Here is a 20,142-nt window from a genome sequence, read left to right as displayed (position 1 = left end):
CTCAATACGAGGACATCATAATCACAATGTTCACGATGAAGATGAGGTGACCAAGTTCAAGGAACTGGAAGATGTTGGTGATTGAGGGCATTTGAGGCAATACAGATACATGTAGGGAGGGACAAAATGGAAGTTGTGGTAACAGATAGTTCGTTGGGGCAGTTTCTTGTTTATAGGCCCAAACAGCTCTTATGAACTTGCAGGGGTCATCTACTGCATCTGGTGCTCCCATTGTGGCCACTTCTACATCTGAGAGATTGGATGTGGACTGTGAGATTGCTTTATTAAGCACCTTATTCTCTCCGGTGTAATCATGGGATCTCCCAGTGGCAACCCATTTCAATTTCCCATCCCATTGCTATGCTGTGGTCTCATAAACGCCAAACTGAGCTCACCTGTAAATTGGAGGAACAATACCTCATACTCTGTCTGGGCACCCACCAAGCAGATGGCCTTAACATAAACTTCTCCAGTTTCTGTTAGCTCCCTCACAACACCCTCCCATCTCACTCTTTCCCTCTCCCTATGTATCCTTTCCTCCAGTTCCCCACCTCCTGTCTCTCTCTCTCTCTCTCTCTTTCCCTATCTCTCTGTCTCCTCTAGTTCTACATTCAGAGCTACCCCCCCCCCTCCCCCAATCAATTCTCAGGTTTTCTCTCCTGCCATCCTCTGGCCATAGAACCATCAAATGCTACATCACAGAAAACAGGTCATTTGGCCCTCTTAGTCTGTACCAATCATTATTTTGCTAGTCCCATTGACCTGCTCCCATTCCATAACCCTCTAGACCACTCCCACCCATGCATCTATCCAATTTATTCTTAAAACCCAAGATCGAGCTGGCATTCACATCAGATGGCAGCTCATTCCACACTCCCACCTCTGTCTAAGTGAAGAACTTTCCTCTAACATTTCCCCCTAACCCTTTCCTCTTTCAGCTTAAAACTATGATCTTTCTCATTTATTTCCCCCAACCCATCGAAAAAGCCTACTCGCATCCACTCCATCTATACCTCTCATAATCTTGTAAACCTCTATCAAATGTACCCTCATTCTCCTTAATTCCAAGGGATAAAGTCCTAACTTATTTAATCTTTCCCTGTAACTCAACTCCTGAAATACCAGCAATGTCCTAGTAAATCTTCTCTGCACTTTTTCAATCTTATTGATATCCTTCCCATAGTTAGGCACCTAGAACTGCACATAATATTCCAAATTCGGCCTCATCAATGTCTTTTACAACTTTACCATAACATCCCAACTCCTACACTCAATACTTTGATTTAAAAAGGCTAAGATGCCAAAGGCTTTCTTTACAACCCTGTCCACCTGTGACATCGCCTTCAGATAACAATGTATCTGCTCCTCCACACTTCTTAGTGCCCTTCCATTTACTGTGTATGACCTACCTTTGTTTGCCCTTCCAAAATGCATCACCTCACACTTGTCTGCATTAAACTCCATCTGCCATTTTTTGGCCCATTCTCCCAGTTGGATGTTGCCCTGTACCCCTCCCCTGCTCCTTTTTCTCTCCTTCCCTTGCCTTTTATTCACCTACTTTTTGCACATACCTTGAAGATTTCAAGTTCAAAACATTGTTTCTGTATCTTTGCCTCCAATGGAGACTACTGGACCTACTGAATTTCTCCATATTTTTGTGTATTAACTACAATTATAGCATCTGCAAACATTCTTTTTTCCACTTCAAAATTAATAGGAGTTTTTCTCAAAATAAATTTGTCCACGCATCTGCTTTAAGCTTTAATTTTTTTTTCAGTTGGTTGATATTCACAAAGGTTATGCAAATATTAAAAAAAACATTCTGAACTTAATTTTAATTGATAATTTAGATATATAGCACAGTAAAAAGTCCTTTCGGCCCATGCTGCACAAATACATCCAATTAGCCTACAGCCCCTATACCTTTTCAAGGGTGGAAAGAAACTGGAGCACCCAGAGGAAACCCACACAGATAGTGGGAGAATGTACAAACTCCTTACAGATGGCGCCAGTTTCAAACCAGTCACTGGTGCCGAAACTTTGTTGCAATAACTCCTATGCTAAGCATGTCAACTCTCCCACGCACCCCCCCCCCCCAAATAGAAGTTACCGCATAATTCTTAACTATGATCAATTTCAAAAAACTTTCTGAAATTTTTAAATTTTGATTAAATCTGGCTTCATTCGCATCACTGAAGTTGGAGTCTATCAAATGAAAATGCATTGGAGACCTTTAATAGTACTCCATAATCTGCTTTTTCCTTTTACCTATTGGAGGAGCTTGGTATCTTTGTACAGCCTTCCGTTGTCTCAGGTTGTATGGTCTGTCATTTTCTTCAGCTTCTTCTACTTCATCTCCATCTTCCTCCTCTTCCTGAGATTCTAATGAAAGAATAAAGATCAAAGTGCATGAAGTTTTTAAAACAATTATTATATTTACGCATATAATAGTCACATTTCTTGGACCACTTTCTTGGGACAAAAAAAGGGGAATAGACTTTTACATGGTTTGACCTTGCAAGTACCTGTGTCGTTCAAGGCATCAAGGAGCTTGGAGGCTGGGTCCTGGTGGAAAGTCCATGGTCAGGACATCGGGAGCTTGAATCGATAGGCAGCTGGGGGGATGATCTGCAATCAGGAACTCAAATGGGCAAGTAGCCGGGGTGTCGGGAGTTCAGATGGACAGGCGGCAGGGGTGAAAATAAGCAATCGGCAGTTCGGATGGGTAGACAGTCAGGGCATTGGGAGTTCGGAAGGGAGAGCGCCGGGGTGTTGGATAGGCATGCGGCTGGGCGAGGGTCCACTGTTGGAAACTCCAGTGGGCACAGATGGCTAGGGTAAGGGTCCACTATTGGGGTGTCAGGAGCTCTTGAGGGCAGGCAGTCAAGGCGCCTGGAGCTCCGCTGGGCGGGCAGCCAGCCAGGGAATTGGGAGCTCGGAAGGACAGACGGTTGGGGCTAAAAATAGGAGGGGGATCAACTTTTACAAGAGTCATACAAAAACACCCGATTTTGGGGCCAAAAAAAGGGATCTACTATTACACGATATTGACAATTACATGAGTGTATAAGGCAAGTTTAAGATATAACACCCGTTTTTATCATTGAATATCAGTTATTTGTTCAAAGTTAACTCACATTCATTATCTCATGGTACAGATAAGTAAAAATCTGCAAGGAATTTGTTTGCCTTTTCAAGTACATTTTATATTATTAAATTTTATTTGTTTGGAGCAGTTTTGTGTCATCAATAAATACAAATAAAACTCCTAATTATAGTTCACGCTGTATTTCATTCTTTCCTTATTGTTACCACAAATGGATGTGTTAGGCATAAATGGAATGGAAATAGAAAGGAATGGGATAAGGGGTAAAGATCTGACAAATGGAATATGGTGTCGGAAAATGTGAAATTGTCAACTTTGGCAAGAAAAAAACAAAGCCATATTAACAAAAGGGTGAGAGAAGAGAGCTTTGAGATGCAGAGGGTTCTGGATGACCCTGTGCATAAATATCAGATGGTTTATATTAAGGCACACAAGTAATTTGGAAATCCAACAGAATGTGAGAACTTGAAGTACTTGGTATATTATGGATCTCTTTATTTATAGAAGGATGTTAATGCCTAAGAAGCAATTCAAAGTAAATTTACTAGACTGTCCTAATACTTTCTTAGGATGCAAATTGGGCAGGACAGGAGTGTAGGAGGGCAAGGGAAAATCTGGTCAAAACAGAAGATCCTGAGATATCTTCACAGAATGCCTCCTTCTGTGGTAAAATCTAGAGAAACTTTAAAAGTAACATTACCAACTTAAGACAGATTTTTTCCTCTCATAAATATTGGGAACTCTCCTCCTTAAAGGACAGTGAAGCCAAAGTCCTTGAAAATTCTTAAGGCAGAAGTGGATATTTATGTGAAAAGAAAAAGGGTGAAAGATTACTGCAGATAAACAAGAATGTAGAGCAGAGGTTATAATTAGATTACTCATGATCTTATTTAAAAGCAGAGCAACCTTGAGAGGTCAAAAGGTCCACTCCTGTTCCTAATTCTACTGTACATTCATACTTATTGATGTTATTTCCAATCTTTGGGATGCAATTAAACTTAAATGAAAATATTTCAGCTCAGAAAATTACAGAAATGTCCTGGATATTTCAAGATTAAAATAGGAAATGAGAGCCAAAGGGTGATGAGCAAAGGAAGTAAATTCATATAGTACTTAAATTGAAGAGCATATAAAAGCTGAAGACCAGTGCATTTTATTGCCAGTGTTCATCAGGTGCAGTATTCTATATTTAATATAATGCCAAGCTTTGTTTATTTATGCAAGGACACTTAGGCACTAGTTGTCATGTTTCAGTTATAATGTTTCTGTCACAACATTATTAAAAATCCTGTGGCCATTATTGTTTGTCTTGGAAATGAACCCTAAATAGTTCACTATCAAATCTTATTGTCAAGAGTGACACAAAGACAGTCTAGTGAGTTATTGATGAATCAAAATCATAAAAATTAGAGATGCTATAAATCTAAAATCAAAACAGAAAACTTTCACACAGCTCAATCCAAAATATTAACTCTGCTTTTTCTTCCACAAATTCTGCTTGATCGGCTGAGATTTTACAGCATTTATTATTTTTATTCAAATACACATTTATGTTTGATGATCATTCTCTAGAAGATTCCTTTATTGTCATGTAATTGTACAGAACATGTAATATTACACAAAATTAACTCTGCCCCTCGTAAGGCAAAGTCGCCATTAGTGTCACCCAGCACCCCTTAGAGTATGAGAGAAAGAGAAGCAAAAGATAGTCCCTTCAGAGTCACTGAGCGTCTGTGGATTTTCCTCTCGCAGCCTCTGCAGCTGGCACAGATTCCTGTTCGATCAACTGGCAACCCGAATTCCAGATCAAAACCTCTGACACGACAAGGAAGCCTTCAGTGCCCTCAGCACCCTCTTGAATCCCACCTCCGATATCTGGCACCCATAAGCCAATATCCAGCAGCCACAATCAATATGGGTCCCCTGACCACAACTCACCTGTTGGAGTCCCTCAGCCACCATCCACCATTGTGATTATCGACCAGTAGAGTCATCTCCTCTGCTTCTCCTTCAAAATGGGTAGTGCTCTCCCCATTTCTGGTGCCCTCTGCCAGTCCATTTCTCCCCTGTCTGCAGCCCCTAGTTTCCATTGCTGAGCACGGGTACCATCATCTTATACATAGGCCTGTGGTTGCAGGATTTTAGTTTGAAAACACCACTGGTTCCTCTAACACAGTAGTTCCCAACCTTTTACTTTCCACTCACATACCACTTTAAGTATTCCCTATGCCTTAAGTGTTGTGATTAATAAGGGATTGCTTAAAGTGGTATGAGAGTGGAAAGTAAAAGGTTGGGAACCACTGCAAACAGGCCATTTAACATCTGTATGGAAGCACCAACATTAGGCCTGGCTGGTTGAACTCTTCAGAACAGCACTGTGTCTCCACTCTCTGCTCTCCCAGATCCACACCAGAGGCCACGCTGTCATTACAACAGTGCCATCATTTTTTTTCTAAAAGATCTTCACACTATTCTACCAGGCATTTCACTGCCACTGGAAAGAAAAATTCCAAGTGATTTCTTGTAAGCAATGACTGAACATTTCCAACATGCACTTTTCTGAGTCAACTTGAATCTCTCCACAGCAAAGATACAAGGGCTAGTCTTGAAGGTCAAGAACATGGGATTTCAAATTAAATTACTTGAGCAAGCCCAATAAAATCTGGAATATGATATTGTTAACAGGCTGCTCTCCTCTATGTTTAACATAATCCAATTAAAAAGTAGGTGATGGGCTGGAAATATACATTACAAAACTATCAGCTGCAAAATTAGAACAAAGGTACAAGCAACCAAACTACCTCAAAGCCCAAGGGTTAAGATGGTACCTCCACTTCATAAGTGGCAAATCACTTGCCAAGAACACATTTATATAAAAAAAAATTAAACATTTTGATTTCTCTTGACCCTTCCAGAAAAGATATAGAGGAACATCGCTTCATGTCATGACAACTTCTCCCTCAATGTCAGCAAGACCAAGGAACTGGTTATAGAGATCTGAAAGAGGGGCGAAATTCATGATGCTGCAGTGGAGATGGTAAATAGCTTTCCAGTGTTTTGATCTGGTCCACCCACGTCAAAGCAATGGGTCAAGAAAGGGTACCAGCATCCCTACTTCCTCAGAAGGCTGAGGAAATTTGCCACATCACTTGAATTTCTTAACAACTTCTACTGGTATATCATTGAAAGCATCCAATCAGGGAGCATCACTGCGAGGTACAGGAAATGCATCACCCAGGTCCAACAGAAACTACAGAGTCATGAATCTGGCTCAGGCCATCATACATACTCCCATCAATTCCATCTATATAACTCCCCTTGCTTTGGAAAAGCAGACAGCATATTATAAGACTCAAGCCTCCCCAGCCACACTCACCTCTGTCCCTCCTGTTATGAAGAAGATTCATAAGGATGAGAGCACATATCACCAAATTCAAGCAGTTTCACTTCCACCATTAACAGACTCCTGATCATACCTCAAAATAGTAAAATTATGATGCATTTGCACCATCCCAACTAATACCTCTGTGTAACTCTGCATTTTTGTACTGTTACTATAGGCGGACGTTTAAAAACGTACGATTTACGAACAGCTTCTGGCGGTGCACATCGAGACACAGGTGAACCAGCTCCACCCTGTAACAGCCACAGCAGCAGATCAGCCGCGTCAAGATGGCACCGCTGGGTACATCTCCCGTGCTCAAACGGGCCACGCACTCAGCTGCATCGTGACAACACCGCCTACGCATGGGTGGGTCACCTTATCAGGTGCAACGCGGTCTTTTCAAAAATAAACCGTTGGAAGCGCAAGTGACTTACAGTGTGTAGTCTCCTTATTTCACTTCCCTTAGTCGCTACCGCTACAATTGGTGACCCTGACAAACCCAGACAATTCTGGACTTTATACCATGGATGCTGCAGCAGTCAACACAGTGGCTATGAAATTACCAATTTTCTCGATGCCTTGCCCTCGCACTTGGTTCCGGCAAGCGGAAGCGCAATTTCACCTCAGACAGATTACACCCAACTTGACAGTGTTTTACCACGTCATCAGCTCCCTAGACCAAGAGACCGCAGTCAGGGTGGACGATCTGATACACAATTGTCCGGAGGAAGGTAAATACCCAGTCTTCAAGAAACTCTTCCTGAGTACTTCCGGCCTGTCCAGATGACGGCGCTCTGCCAGGATCGTGCACCTCGATGGCTTTGAAGACAGAGCACCATCCACCCTTATGGATGAAATGCTCATACTACCAGAGGGCCACAAGCCATGTCCCATGTTTGAGCAGGCCTTCCTGGAATAGATGCCAGACAACATGCAACTGCTGTTGGTGGACAAATATTTCTCAGACCTATGTAAAGTCATGGCCAGAGCAGACATTCTGTGGCACACGAAACACAAAAACACGTCCGCCATGAACCAGTTGACTCGTCCCTATCCAGGTCAGCAGATCGGACCCAACCCGAACCAAGCACAACCACGCCCCAGCAAACCAGCAGAGGCTACAGCAGATAGCCACACCAATAGCCTATTGCACAGCACTGACAAGGCTAATGGTTGGCAGTTCCTGGTTGACATGGGTGCCAACTGCCCTGGAGACACAAACGGGACCACGAGGTCCCACCCTCTGGGCAGCAAACAACACCGGCATCAAGACCTTTGGCATGCGCAATGTCCAAATTCAACTCAGCAGAGAAAATTTCCAGTGGAGTTTCACACTAGCTGCTGTGGACACATCGCTCCTCGGCGCAGAATTTCTATGAGCGCACAGCCTGCTGGTGGACATGATAGCCCAGACATTCCAAACCATCCAACTTAAAGCAACCAGCACTCGCAACACAAGCATGGCCACGGTGTGCGCCCCAAAAGACGAGTACAGTCACATCCTGGATGAATTCCCATCCATCCTCAGGCCACAATTTACCTCCACTATGCTACAGCACGGGCTACAGCACCACATCCCGACCCAAGACCCCACTCCATGCCAAAGCCAGAAGGTTTCACCCGGTACCAGAAGCCATCCCGTTAAAAGACACTTCCACCGACAGAGGGGCAGAGTTTACATTGGCACTGTGGACACAACTAGCATTAAACTACATCACCCTGCCACCTCCCACCCACAATCCAATGGCCTCATTGAACACTTCCACCGCCACCTGAAGTCAATTCTCATGGCCCGTTTAACCAGCCCCAGCTAGATGGATGAGCTCCCCTGGGTAATCCTGGGCATCCAAACTGCACTCAATGTGGACCTCCTGGTCTCCTCCGCGGAATTAGTGTACAATACCCCATTAATCCTATTAGGTGAATTCTTCCCACCATCCCAAGACCCAGGTGCCGAGGAGAGAGCATCGTAGCAGAAACTACGGGACAGGTTAGCCTACTTCGCACCCCCCTCCACACTCACACCATGGGCGCCGGCGCGCATCGATTCCTCAGGACTTATTAACTGCAGACTTTGTTTTTGTCAGCCACGGTCCTCATTCCGCCTCCCTCCAATGACCCTATGAGGGCCCATACAAAGTTCTACGCAACACGGGCAAAACCTTCCCGCTGGACATTGGGGGTAGAGAGGAACTGTTCTCAGCCAACCGGCTGAAGCCCGCACATCTCAACCTGAGCCAGCCGGTCGTGCCAGCGCAACCCAAGTCCCGGGGATGACCCCCCCAAAGGTCCAGCCCCACTCCGCTCAGGGGTATGCTAGAGCCAGTTCGGGGGGGGGGGGGGGGGTTGTGTAGTGGCGCTCATCGAGATCCAGGCGAACCTGCTCCGCACTACTGTAGCCGTGGCAGCTGAGCAGCCACGTCAAGATGGCACTGTAAGATAAAGAATGAAACATGGGAAAAGCTATGCTCCGGAACTATGAGAAATACAATAAACACGAGGTTACGCATGATACAATATAATTGGTTACACAGGCTATACACCACGCCCCAAAAGTTAAATAAATGGGACCCAACAGTATCAGACAGATGTTTTCGCTGCAAGAAGGAAAGGGGAACAACAGTACATACAATTTGGGCATGTGAGAAAGTGGAAAAGTTTTGGGAAGATCTAAATCAGGTATTAAATAAAATCACAAAAAGCAACATACCAAAAAATCCAGAGATCTTTCTTCTAAGTAATATAAGAAGTAAAGAACTTGGACTCGATTTGGATGGAGCACAAAAAAGATTTATTATGATAGCTGCAGCAAAAAAATGTATTATGTTAACCTGGAAATTAGAAGATAACCAGAGAATACAGCAATGGTACATAGAAATGAATAAATGTATTCAATTGGAAAAAATAACATATAATTTAAGAAATAACATCACAGGATTCGAACAAATTTGGGAACCGTACATGGAACACAACAGAGAAGTCCTACCGCGGACCTCCACCACCTAAAATGACAGAAGGAGAAGAAGACAAAATGAACTGACCCAGTATGTAAAAGTAGATGACACAAATTTCTTGTTTATTTTCATTGTGTGATGACATTGTTTAATGGGTTTAATGTATCATATATGTTAAACATTGAGTGGGTGGGGAAGGGGGGGTGAAGGAGGGAGGGAAGGGAGGGGGGAAAATGACACTGTGTATATTCAAGAGGGAAATGTTTGTGTGTATTTTGGTCAGTATGGTTCATAGTGTGAAAAATAAAAAAAATTTAAAAAAAGATGGCACTGCCAGGCGCATCTTCTCCCGTGATCAAACGGGCCACGCACATGCTGTGTGGTGACATCACTGCCTGCGCGTGGGCCGTCTTATAAGGCACAGCACCAGTTTTTCAAAAATAAACTTTGGAAGTGCAAGTATCTTACAGTGTGTAGTCTCTTTATTTCACTTCCCTTAGTAGTTACCGCTACAAGCTCATAGTTATGAGCCGATAAGACGGCGAGAAGTAGAATGCCATCAACTTCTGATTCGAGCGTGGTTGAATCAGCATCATGAGAGAGTATGCTGTATGATACTCTCACACGATGCTGCCTTCACCCAGCATCATGAGAGAGTAGCATACTGCATATGGTAAGCGTGGGAACAGATTTAATATTGAAAAGTACAGATTCAAACATCGCACCTGTACAGTACTGTATACTCTTATTTTGACTGGTTTACAAGTGACTCGTGAACCAAAAGTTTGGTGACTCTCTAACTCCTTATGTTAAAGGCAGCTAGAAATGAACAGATGCTTCTTTGCAGCATATTCCACCTCCAAGTTTCACATGGCAAAAATCCTAATACACCTGTTCTGTATTTGTACTGTACCAAATCTACCAGGGGAAAAGACCTGAATCTACTGTATTCTACACACATAATAACAGAGCAACCATGCCTCCAAAGCGTAAATCTGATGCAAGTGCTGGTGATACATCAAGGAAAAGGAAAACAATCGTGAATGAAAATAAAGTGGAATAATAAAGCGATCAGAAAGAGGTTAAATGCCAGTCACTGGAGAAGTCTTTTACATGTACAGAGAAGTAAAATATACTGTTACTATATATGCTATATATTAAAATAAACATTTGATTAACTGACGCTAAATACGGACCATATGTACTTGTTCCAACTCAAATACAAATTCAAGTTAAAAACGCCTAGGTAATGGAACTCGTTTTTAACCCAGGGTCTGTCTGTATTATGTACAAGATATCTAAATGGCCTGCTTGCAAAACAAATTCATTAAATTGTCATAATCTAGCAAGAGTAAAATTGGACAAACAAATTTTCAGACTTTTATGCCACAAGCAAACAGAACCTGACGCAATGCTTTATTCCAGAGATTTGCCAAATTCTGTTTTGATCCATACAGATTCCTAACCTCAGCTCCACCTCTGTAACAAAGTTTCATTTTTAGCAATTTCACTTTTTTTATTAAATCATGGTCAAATCCAGTTACATTTGACACTTAGGATGTCCAAATTAGCAGTTTCTTAATGGGTTAGTGAGTGAAAAAGAATGCAATTTCCCACATCATTTTGGTTAAAACAAACGATGGAAACTATTAAAAAATTTACATAAAAGAAACCCCAAGGTAAAGAATACCTTCACTTCCTTCTTCTTCCTCCTCCTCCTCTTCTTCATCTCCTTCACTAGTTTCTTCAACATGAATAGGCATTCCATACATGTTTCTTCTCAATGGTTTTCTTTTCCTCTTCACTCGGGAGTACATATCCATGTTTTCCTAAAATGGAGTTAAACTTGTATATTTCAATACATTATGTCAGCACACCGCACATTGACTTATTACACTTTATGTATGCTTTCTTCTTCATCTTGACCATTTGTTCAACCTCTCTTGTAAACAACGACTCCATTACCTGATCATCCTTTCCTTATCTCAGTGGGACAAATCTATCCAGAACTCCATAGTGGTCCTCAAACAACCTCCACTTTCTGTTATGCATGAGAATATCTGTCCCCAATTAATGCTCCAGCATTCTTGCCTAATTCTATTGTAATTAGCCATTATCCAATTATTTCCCATATCCTAGTGCACTACAGAACAGTACAGGCCCTTCAGCCCTTGATGTTGTACCAACCCATACACTCCTTTAAAAAAGTACTTAACCCTCCCTACCCTGTAACCTTCCATTTTCCTTCCATTCATGTGCCTGTCTCGGAGTCTCTCAAATGCCCCTAATGTTTCAGCCTCCACCACCATTCCTGGCAAGGCATTTCAGGCACCCACAACTCTCTGCATAAAACACTTACCCCTGATGTCTCCCTAAATTTTATTCCCATCACTTTGTAATAATGTCCTCTGGTGTTTGCTATTGCTGCCCTGGGTAATGGGCACTGGCTGTCCACCCTACCTATGCCACTCAATCTTGTAAACCTCTATTAAGTCTCCTCTCATCCTCTAAGCTCCAAATAAAAGTTCCAGCTCTGCAAACGTTGCCTCATAAAACTTATTTTCCAATCCAGGCAACATCCTGGTAAATCTCCTCTGCATCTTCTCCATAGCTTCCACATCTTTCCTATAATGAGGTGACCAATACTCTAATTGTGGTCTCACCAGAGATTTGTGCAGTTGCAACATGACCTCTACTCTTGAACTCAATCTCCCTATTAATGAAGCCCAGCATCCCATAAGTCTTCTTAACTATCTTATCAATCTGTGAGGCAACCTTGAGAGACATATGGACACCAAGGTCCCTCTGTTCATCCATACTCTTAAATAACCGACAATTAACCCTGTACTCAGCCTTCTGATTTGTCCTTCCAAAATGCATCACCTCACATTTATCCAGATTGATCTCCATCTGCCATTTTTCCATCCAATTCTGCATCCTGTTTATATCCTTTTGTAACCTTGACAACCTTCAGCTCCATCCATAATTCCTCCCAACCTTTTCTATCATCTGCAAATTTATTGATCCACCGTTCTGCTTCTTCATCCCAGGTCATTTATAAAAATCAAAGAGCAGGGGTCCCAGAATAGATCCTTGCAGTACTCCACTAGTAACTGTTTTTACAAGAGAGGATACAAATAACCTCACAAGGATGTTGGGAAACATAGAGACTAATGCAAGGGAGGAACTGAAAGAAATCAGTATCTCTAAGGACATGGACTTGGGGAAATTGATGGGATTGAAGGCAGATAAATCCCAAGGGCCTGATAATCTACATCCTAGGGTACTCAAGGAAGTGGCCATTCAGATAGCAGATGCTTTAAGAATTATTTTCCAGAACTCGATAGACTCAGGATCAGTACCCATGGATTGGAGGGTAGCTAATGTTACCCCACTATTTAAAAAGGGGGGTAGAGAAAAAGCGGGGAATTATCGACTGGTGAACCTTACATCAGTAGTGGGCAAAATGATGGAATCCATTATTAAGGATGTAATAGCGGAGCATATGACTAGCAGAGAAGGGATCGGACGGAGTCAACATGGATTTACAAAAGGTAAATCGTGCTTGACAAATCTATTGGAATTCTTTGAGATGGTGACAGGTAAAATAGATGGGGGAGAGCCAGTGGATGTGGTGTACCTGGACTTCCAAAAGGCCTTCGATAAGGTCCCGCATAAATGACTGGCTTCCAAAATCAAGGCTCATGGGATTGGGGGCAAAGTATTGATGTGGATTGAGAAGTGGCTGGCAGGTAGAAGACAGAGAGTTGGGATAAATGGCTCGTTTTCTGAGTGGCAGGCGGTGACCAGTGGGGTGCCACAGGGATCTGTACTGGGACCCCAGCTGTTCACAATTTACATTAATGATCTGGATGAGGGGATTAGATGTAATATCTCCAAATTTGCAGATGACACTAAGCTAGGAGGGGTTGTGTGCACGGAAGAGGGGGTCAGGAAGCTCCAGTGTGATTTGGATAAATTGAGGGACTGGGCAGATCCATGGCAAATGCACTACAATGTAGATAAATGTGAGGTTATCCACTTTGGTAATACAAACCGGAGGGCAGATTACTATTTGAATGGCAATAGATTAAGAGATGGGGAAGTGCAGAGAGACCTAGGGGTACTTGTACACCAGTCTCTGAAGGCGAGCATGCAGGTACAGCAGGCGGTTAAAAAGGCAAATGGCATGTTGGCCTTCATATTAAGAGGGTTTGAGTATAGGTACAAGAATACCTTACTGCAGCTGTACAGGGCCTTGGTGAGACCCCACCTGGAGTATTGTATGCAGTTTTGGTCACCTTATCTAAGGAAGGATGTTCTTACAATGGAGGGAGTGCAGAGGCGATTGACCAGGCTGATACCTGGTATGGCAGGAATGACTTATGAAGAAAGATTGCGCAAATTGGGATTGTACTCCCTGGAGTTTAGAAGATTGAGAGGGGATCTCATAGAGACATATAAAATTCTGGCAGGACTGGACAGAATGGATGCAAATGGGATGTTTCCAATGATGGGAAAATCCAGAACCCGGGGCCATGGTTTGAGGATAATAGGCAAACCATTTAGGACCAAGATGAGGAGGAATTTCTTTACCCAGGTGGTGGTGAATCTGTGGAATTCATTGCCACAGAGGGCAGTAGAGGCAGGTTCATTAAATATATTTGAGAGGGAATTAGATATATTTCTTCAGTATAAGGGTATTAAAGGTTACGGAGAGAAGGCGGGGACGGGGTACTGAACTTTAAGATCAGCCATGATCTCGTTGAATGGCGGAGCAGGCTCGAAGGGTCGAATGACCTACTCCTGCTCCTATCTTCTATGTTTCTATGTTTCCAAGAAGAATATTTCATTCCACTACTATTCTCTGCTTTCAACATGCAAGCTAATTGTTTTTAGCCACACAACCAAGGTTCCATTAATCCCATGCCTCAAGACTTTCTGAACAAGCCTCTCATCGGGGGGCTTGTCAAATGACTTACTAAAATCCATGTAGACCATATCTACCACCTTACCCTCATCAATTTCTTTTCTTACCTTTTCAAAGATCATGGTTACTGCCCCAGCTCTCTCTTCCCTGACTTCCCACAGCAATCTGGGGTATATCGCATCCCTGGGGACTTATCAATCTTAATGTTTTTAAGAAGATCCAACACTTCCTCTTCCTTAATATCAACACTGCTCAGAACATAGGCCTGTTCTATTTGGACCTCACTCTGATCAACTTCCTTTTCTTTTGTGAATACTGAAGCAAATTATTCATTTAGGACCTCCCAACCTCCTCTGCCTCCAGGCACATGTTCCCTCCTTTATCCTTTAGTGGCCCTACCTTCATTCTCGTCTGCACCTGTTCTTGTATGTAGCAATACTAAATATTAGGAAGTTTCAGTCACTATCACTGAACTGCGCACCCAACTGAAAGGTCTGTCATCTGACCAGTACTAAAACCAATATTGCCTCCCACAGTCACCTTGTCTGGAATCATTCTTGGACACACCTAATAAATTCTTCCCCAATTCAAATTCTTTGTATTAAGGGGTGCCAATCAGCATTAGGGAAGTTCAAGTCTCTCATGACAATAACCCTGCTATTTTTGCTCCTTTCCTAAATTTGCCTATTTATCTCTTCCTTAGTGTCTCAGTGACTATTTGAAGTTCTCCCAATAGATGGATTGTTCTCTTCCTGTTTCTAACTTCCACCCACAGCAACTCAGTAGACAATTGCTCCAGGACATCCTACCTTTATACAGCTGCCATACTATCCCTGATTAGCAACAACACCTCTCACCCACCTTAAGTCCTACCCTATTCCTTTTGAAACATTTGAATTCCAAAACATCAAGCAGCTAATCCTGCCATTGCATCAGCCAAGTGGCTGTAATGGCCACACATCATAATTCCACGTCCTAAGTTCATCACACTTCTAAATACATCTTGCATTAAAGTAAACATATTTTAACCTATCCAACCGCCTGTATTTATGTCCTCTTCACTGCCTACCTTTCCTTGCTTCCCCCAAATGCTCCATCAATAATCTTCTTCTCTCCTTTGTAACCAAACAGTACTCAAGCATTATTAGAACAATGGTGTATTCTCAGGATCAATACTGGAGTTTACAATTGCAAAGTGAAAGTATAAACCAGAAATATTGAGCCCAGCATAACAAAACATATTGTACAATGCTATCAGTTTAATTTGATATGTTATGCAATCAATTCACAATATGCAAAATTAGTTTGCAATAAAATCACCATTTTGTAAACATTCAATTTTCTACTCTCTCTCCCTCCCCAAAAATAAAAATGTCCAAATTGCCATTTAGTTTTCAAACTCAAATTTCCCTTCCTCAAAAAGGTCTAAAAAAAATGGTTCACTGGCTGCAGATTTTGTCCAACAGAAATCCAAGTCGACTGGTTCAAGTCAAGACACCTTTATTTGTCATTCATACCATAACTACTATTGCAATGCACAGTAAAAATTAGATAGCATTTCTCCAGGACCATGGAGCATATTTACATAAATAGGAGTTAAATATTAAGTTATAGTACAATAAAAATCATATATGTTCTAGGAATTGAGGAGTCTGATAGCTTGGGGGAAAAAAAAACTTTTGCACAATCTGGACTTGTGGGCTCAAATGCTACAGTACCTCCTTCCAGATGGCAGAAGGGAGAAAAGTTTACAAGAGGGGTGTGAGAAGTCCTTCACAATATTATTTGCCTTCCACATTCAAGGTGTGTTGCAGATGTCCTTCATGGTAGGAAGAGAGACCCCAATGATCTTCTCTGCCAACTCCACTATCCTCTACATGGTTTTACAAAGTAGAGGTACTTTTGGGCTTTCTTGGCTATGAAGCTGGTGTTAATTCTCTGCCAAGTGTGTTCCAAGGAACTTGATACTCTTGACAACCTGAATAGTAGATCCATCAATGGTCAATGGAGAGTGATTCCCAGGGCCCTCCTGAAATCGACAACCATCTCTTTTGTTTTATCAACATTCAGATGCAGGTTGTTGGCTCAGCACCAGTCCATTAGTGACTTTACCTCATCTCTGTACGCCAACTCATCATTCTTGCTGATAAGGCCCACCACAGTTGTATCTTCAGCTAATTTGATGATGTGAACAGCAAAGGACTAAGCACACATCCCTGGTCTTAGAAGTGCTGTTTCTGATCCGGACTGCCTGAGGTCTACCCATGAGGAAGTCAAGAATCCAATAGCAGAGGGATGTGTTTAGGCCCAGCAGGCTCAACTTCCTTATCAGGTATTGAGGTATGATTGTGTTGAATGCCGAAATTAAATCAATAAACAGCATTAGAACATACGTCCTCATTTTCCAAGAGGGTGAGGGCAAGATGGAGGGTGATGGCAATGGCATTGTCCATTGAATGGATGTATCTATATGCGAACTGCAAGGGATCCAGCGAAGAGGGCAGCAGGAGCTGGATGTGTCCCATGACGAGACTCTCAAAGCACTTCATGACAGTGGATGTGAATGCAACAGGGCAGTAGGCATTGAGGCAGAACACAGTCAACTTCTTCAGCACGGGGACAATGGTGGCAGCTTTGAAGCACATGCACACGCAGTCATCCATTGCTTCTAATTAGAGCGAGTAATGATGGTCATGGGCATAGTGACATCAACAGTACACTTACTAAAGTAGCTAGTCCCTGATGCTATATACTCCCCCATGTTGATGCAGTCCATTGGTTTCTGCTTCCTTGAACATGTGTCAGTCAGTATGCTCGAAGCAGTCCTAAAGTGGATGGCTCCTGCTGGCCAGGTTTTAATCTGCTTCAGAACTGGTCTGGAGCATCTGATGAATAGACTGCATGCTGGGTTAGCATTGCAGAGATGTGGTCTGAGTATCTGAGGTAGGGGAGGGGCTCCACTTGATAATACGCGTCAAAAACATTCGTAAACACAAGGTTCAACGAGTTCACACCTCTTGTAGCAAAGTCCACATACTGATGGAATTTAGGTAGCCCTGACTTGAGGTGCATCCAGTTGAAATCCTCAGTGATAATAAACAGTCCATCAGGGTGTGCGGTCTGCAGTTCACTTACAACTCCCAGATCGCTTCCTTAGCATTAGCGCTGGGGCAGATGTGCACTCTCAACTATGAGGACCATGGTAACTTCCCACGGTAGATAAAATGGTCTCAATCTGACCATCACAAATTCCTCCATTGCTGAGCAGTGACTAGAGACTAGTAGAAGCCTGACACCATTCTGTGTTGATGTAAACACACAAGCCACCACCACGGACTTTACCACCCAAAGCAGCATCTCTGTCAGCCCAAAATAAAGTGAATCCATCCAGTTGAACGGCAGTGTCCAAGACTCTGTTGCTGAGCCACGTTTTAGCAAAGACCAAAACACAGAAGCCCCTGTACTCACGCTACACAGATCTTTGGAGTCGATGTGGTCCATTTTGTTCTCCAGGAAATAGACGTTGGTGAGCAGATTAGACGGGAGAGCCGGGTGGCAGGGATTTGCTGTCAGCCTAGCGTGAGCCCCTGCTTGCATACCTCGCTTCCTCCACCTCGCACATTGCTTCCATCTTCTCCACAATCCCATGACTTTAAGGCCTAGTCCCTACAGCAGCCCATGGTCTCATAGCTTGACCCGCAGATCTTCCCAGAGGTAAGTAAAGGAGTTTCTGAATATCATTAAATACTGGAGGTTGTAGATAAGTCAGGTAACCATATTACATGTGTTTTGTGAAAAGGTTAGACACTATAATGCTACATAACAATATAACTAAAAAATTTAAACAAATTAATGGTCCTGGAGAGGCCGCAGCATGCTACGTCGCACCGCCTCATTAGAATTGTACGGCACAGAATAGAATGTTGGTAGTGAAGGGTGGGAAAGGTGGTAGAGAAGATTGAACAAAGGTTTGGGGGTGGGGAAGAGCAGATGAAGCAATTTCCAAGTCTTTAGGCATCTCAACTGTGAAGTTGCTTCAACTGAAGGCTGTAGTTTTCAATTCAAGATAAATGACCAACTTCCTGGAAGCCCATTTTTATATTTTATTTTTGCAAATGAAAGCTAGATTGCAGTTGCAACTTGCTGATTTTGTATATTTGACTAAAGAGGCTTGCAAATCAGAGTTGAATTTTCTTCAGTTTATATAGTGCATCTACATTTACATAAACAAAAGTCAAAAGTAGTGTAATTTTAAACTCTTGGTGCAATATATATTTCATTCCAAAGACTGAAAATCTTGCACACTTCAGACAAAAATCTATCAGTTTGAAATTTGACTGAGTCTTGTAGCTTAAAAGGAACAATAAATTAGTTTAAGGAGATGTGCATACAAGGAGAGCAGCATTTATGGGCAAAAAGCAATCTCCATTTTGCTCTCATCGGTTTTAAATATTCAGACATTAAGCCAACATTTTTTTTTTTTTTAAAAAGGTTTTTTTGTGATTTTTAGTAGAGATCCATTACCCCAATTGAAAAGTCTCCTAATACATAAAGTGTAACAATACTCACAAACTCTGTATCTGTCCACATTCTGAGGCGCTCTACTTCCCCGGGTCTTCTGTTTTGTCTAATGTTACTTGTGATATTGTCCATTTCTTGCAAAACAGCTTCTGCAGTACTGAATCAATGAAATACAATATTTAACCATAATCAATGATTTTGAAGTGTGAATTTTTTATTATGGACACGAGAAAATAAACACTAACAGCCTGGGACTCAGCCAGACTGTACGAGAAAATAAAATCCAGAAAGTCCAATGTGCCAAAGCTTCTTCTGTGAAGGTGAATGCAGAATGAGATTTAGATTTTGTAGTTAACAAAGTTCAATTTATAAATTAAAAAAAGCAAGATAGGCAGAAGGTAAAAGAACCCAAACATCTCTAAATATGCTATGAATTAAACAACCTCTGCATTTTATTCCTAGAAACATTCGCACTTTATACTCAAGTATCAGGACATTAAAATGTACCAAAATAATTTGTGAAAGTGAATTCAACATTTAGAGGCTGGCATCATTACCATGGAAAATGCCCCACTTCATTATAGCAAATAAGCCACGTTAAATGTCCAGAATATTATCCGCTAAGAGTCAACAGAATATGGTGAAATCTTTTTGTTTGAAAACTCTGTAAGTTAAGATGCATTTCTTGGAGATGTCATTCTCACAACTAGATGCCGATAGTTAAGTCCACTCAAATGCACTCCATATGCCCAAGAACACACTGACACTGACACATTCTCCACTTGATGGACTAACAGTAACACCATTGACAACATTAAGTTCTGAAGCATTCTTACCACAGATCAAGATTCTTGCAAACCAAATTAACAATTTTTATCCCAATGATTAGACCCATCTCCACTTCAAGCTCCTAAAGCTCCAAGTAAATTTCAAAATCTACATTGATGCAATGTTAAGAAACCATCATTCTTCTTAACTGCACTGCAACTTCACATTGTATTCTATGGTTAAATATGGCATATTCTTTTCTCCCTTGGCTATAGCTTGAGCCATTATCCCAATAGAAAAGCATCAAAAAATGGAGCACAAATAAGTCATTCATCTCTCAAGGGCTATTCCCCCATTCAACAATAATATTGGACGATGAAGATTTTGCTTCCTCAACACTTTTGGGTTGCTGATCACAAAAATCACCTTAACACTTTTATACCATTTTTTAGATATAACTTATTTTGAGATTTCCTGT

At 42.0% G+C, this 20,142-nt stretch overlaps 1 protein-coding gene across 6 annotated transcripts in view; it reads right to left on the bottom strand.

The window, feature by feature from the left end:
* Positions 1-20,142, bottom strand: part of atad2b (ATPase family AAA domain containing 2B) — a 169,073-nt gene that overhangs the window by 80,277 nt on the left and 68,654 nt on the right. For all 6 annotated transcript variants that reach the window (XR_011340434.1, XM_069886403.1, XM_069886398.1 and 3 more), the window contains exons 5-7: positions 18,945-19,053; positions 11,136-11,274; positions 2,269-2,382 (exon numbers count right to left, since the gene is read on the bottom strand). Coding sequence is in view for 5 of the 6 variants with exons in the window: in XM_069886403.1 (XP_069742504.1) it covers positions 2,269-2,382; positions 11,136-11,274; positions 18,945-19,053 (362 nt within the window). In the remaining variant the exon portion in view is untranslated. The remainder of the gene's footprint in view (positions 1-2,268; positions 2,383-11,135; positions 11,275-18,944; positions 19,054-20,142) is intronic.

The sequence above is a fragment of the Narcine bancroftii genome, chromosome 6, assembly GCF_036971445.1.
Source record: "Narcine bancroftii isolate sNarBan1 chromosome 6, sNarBan1.hap1, whole genome shotgun sequence".
NCBI classification, from domain to species: Eukaryota; Metazoa; Chordata; class Chondrichthyes; order Torpediniformes; family Narcinidae; genus Narcine; species Narcine bancroftii.
This window is presented reverse-complemented; position numbering and strand designations above follow the sequence as displayed.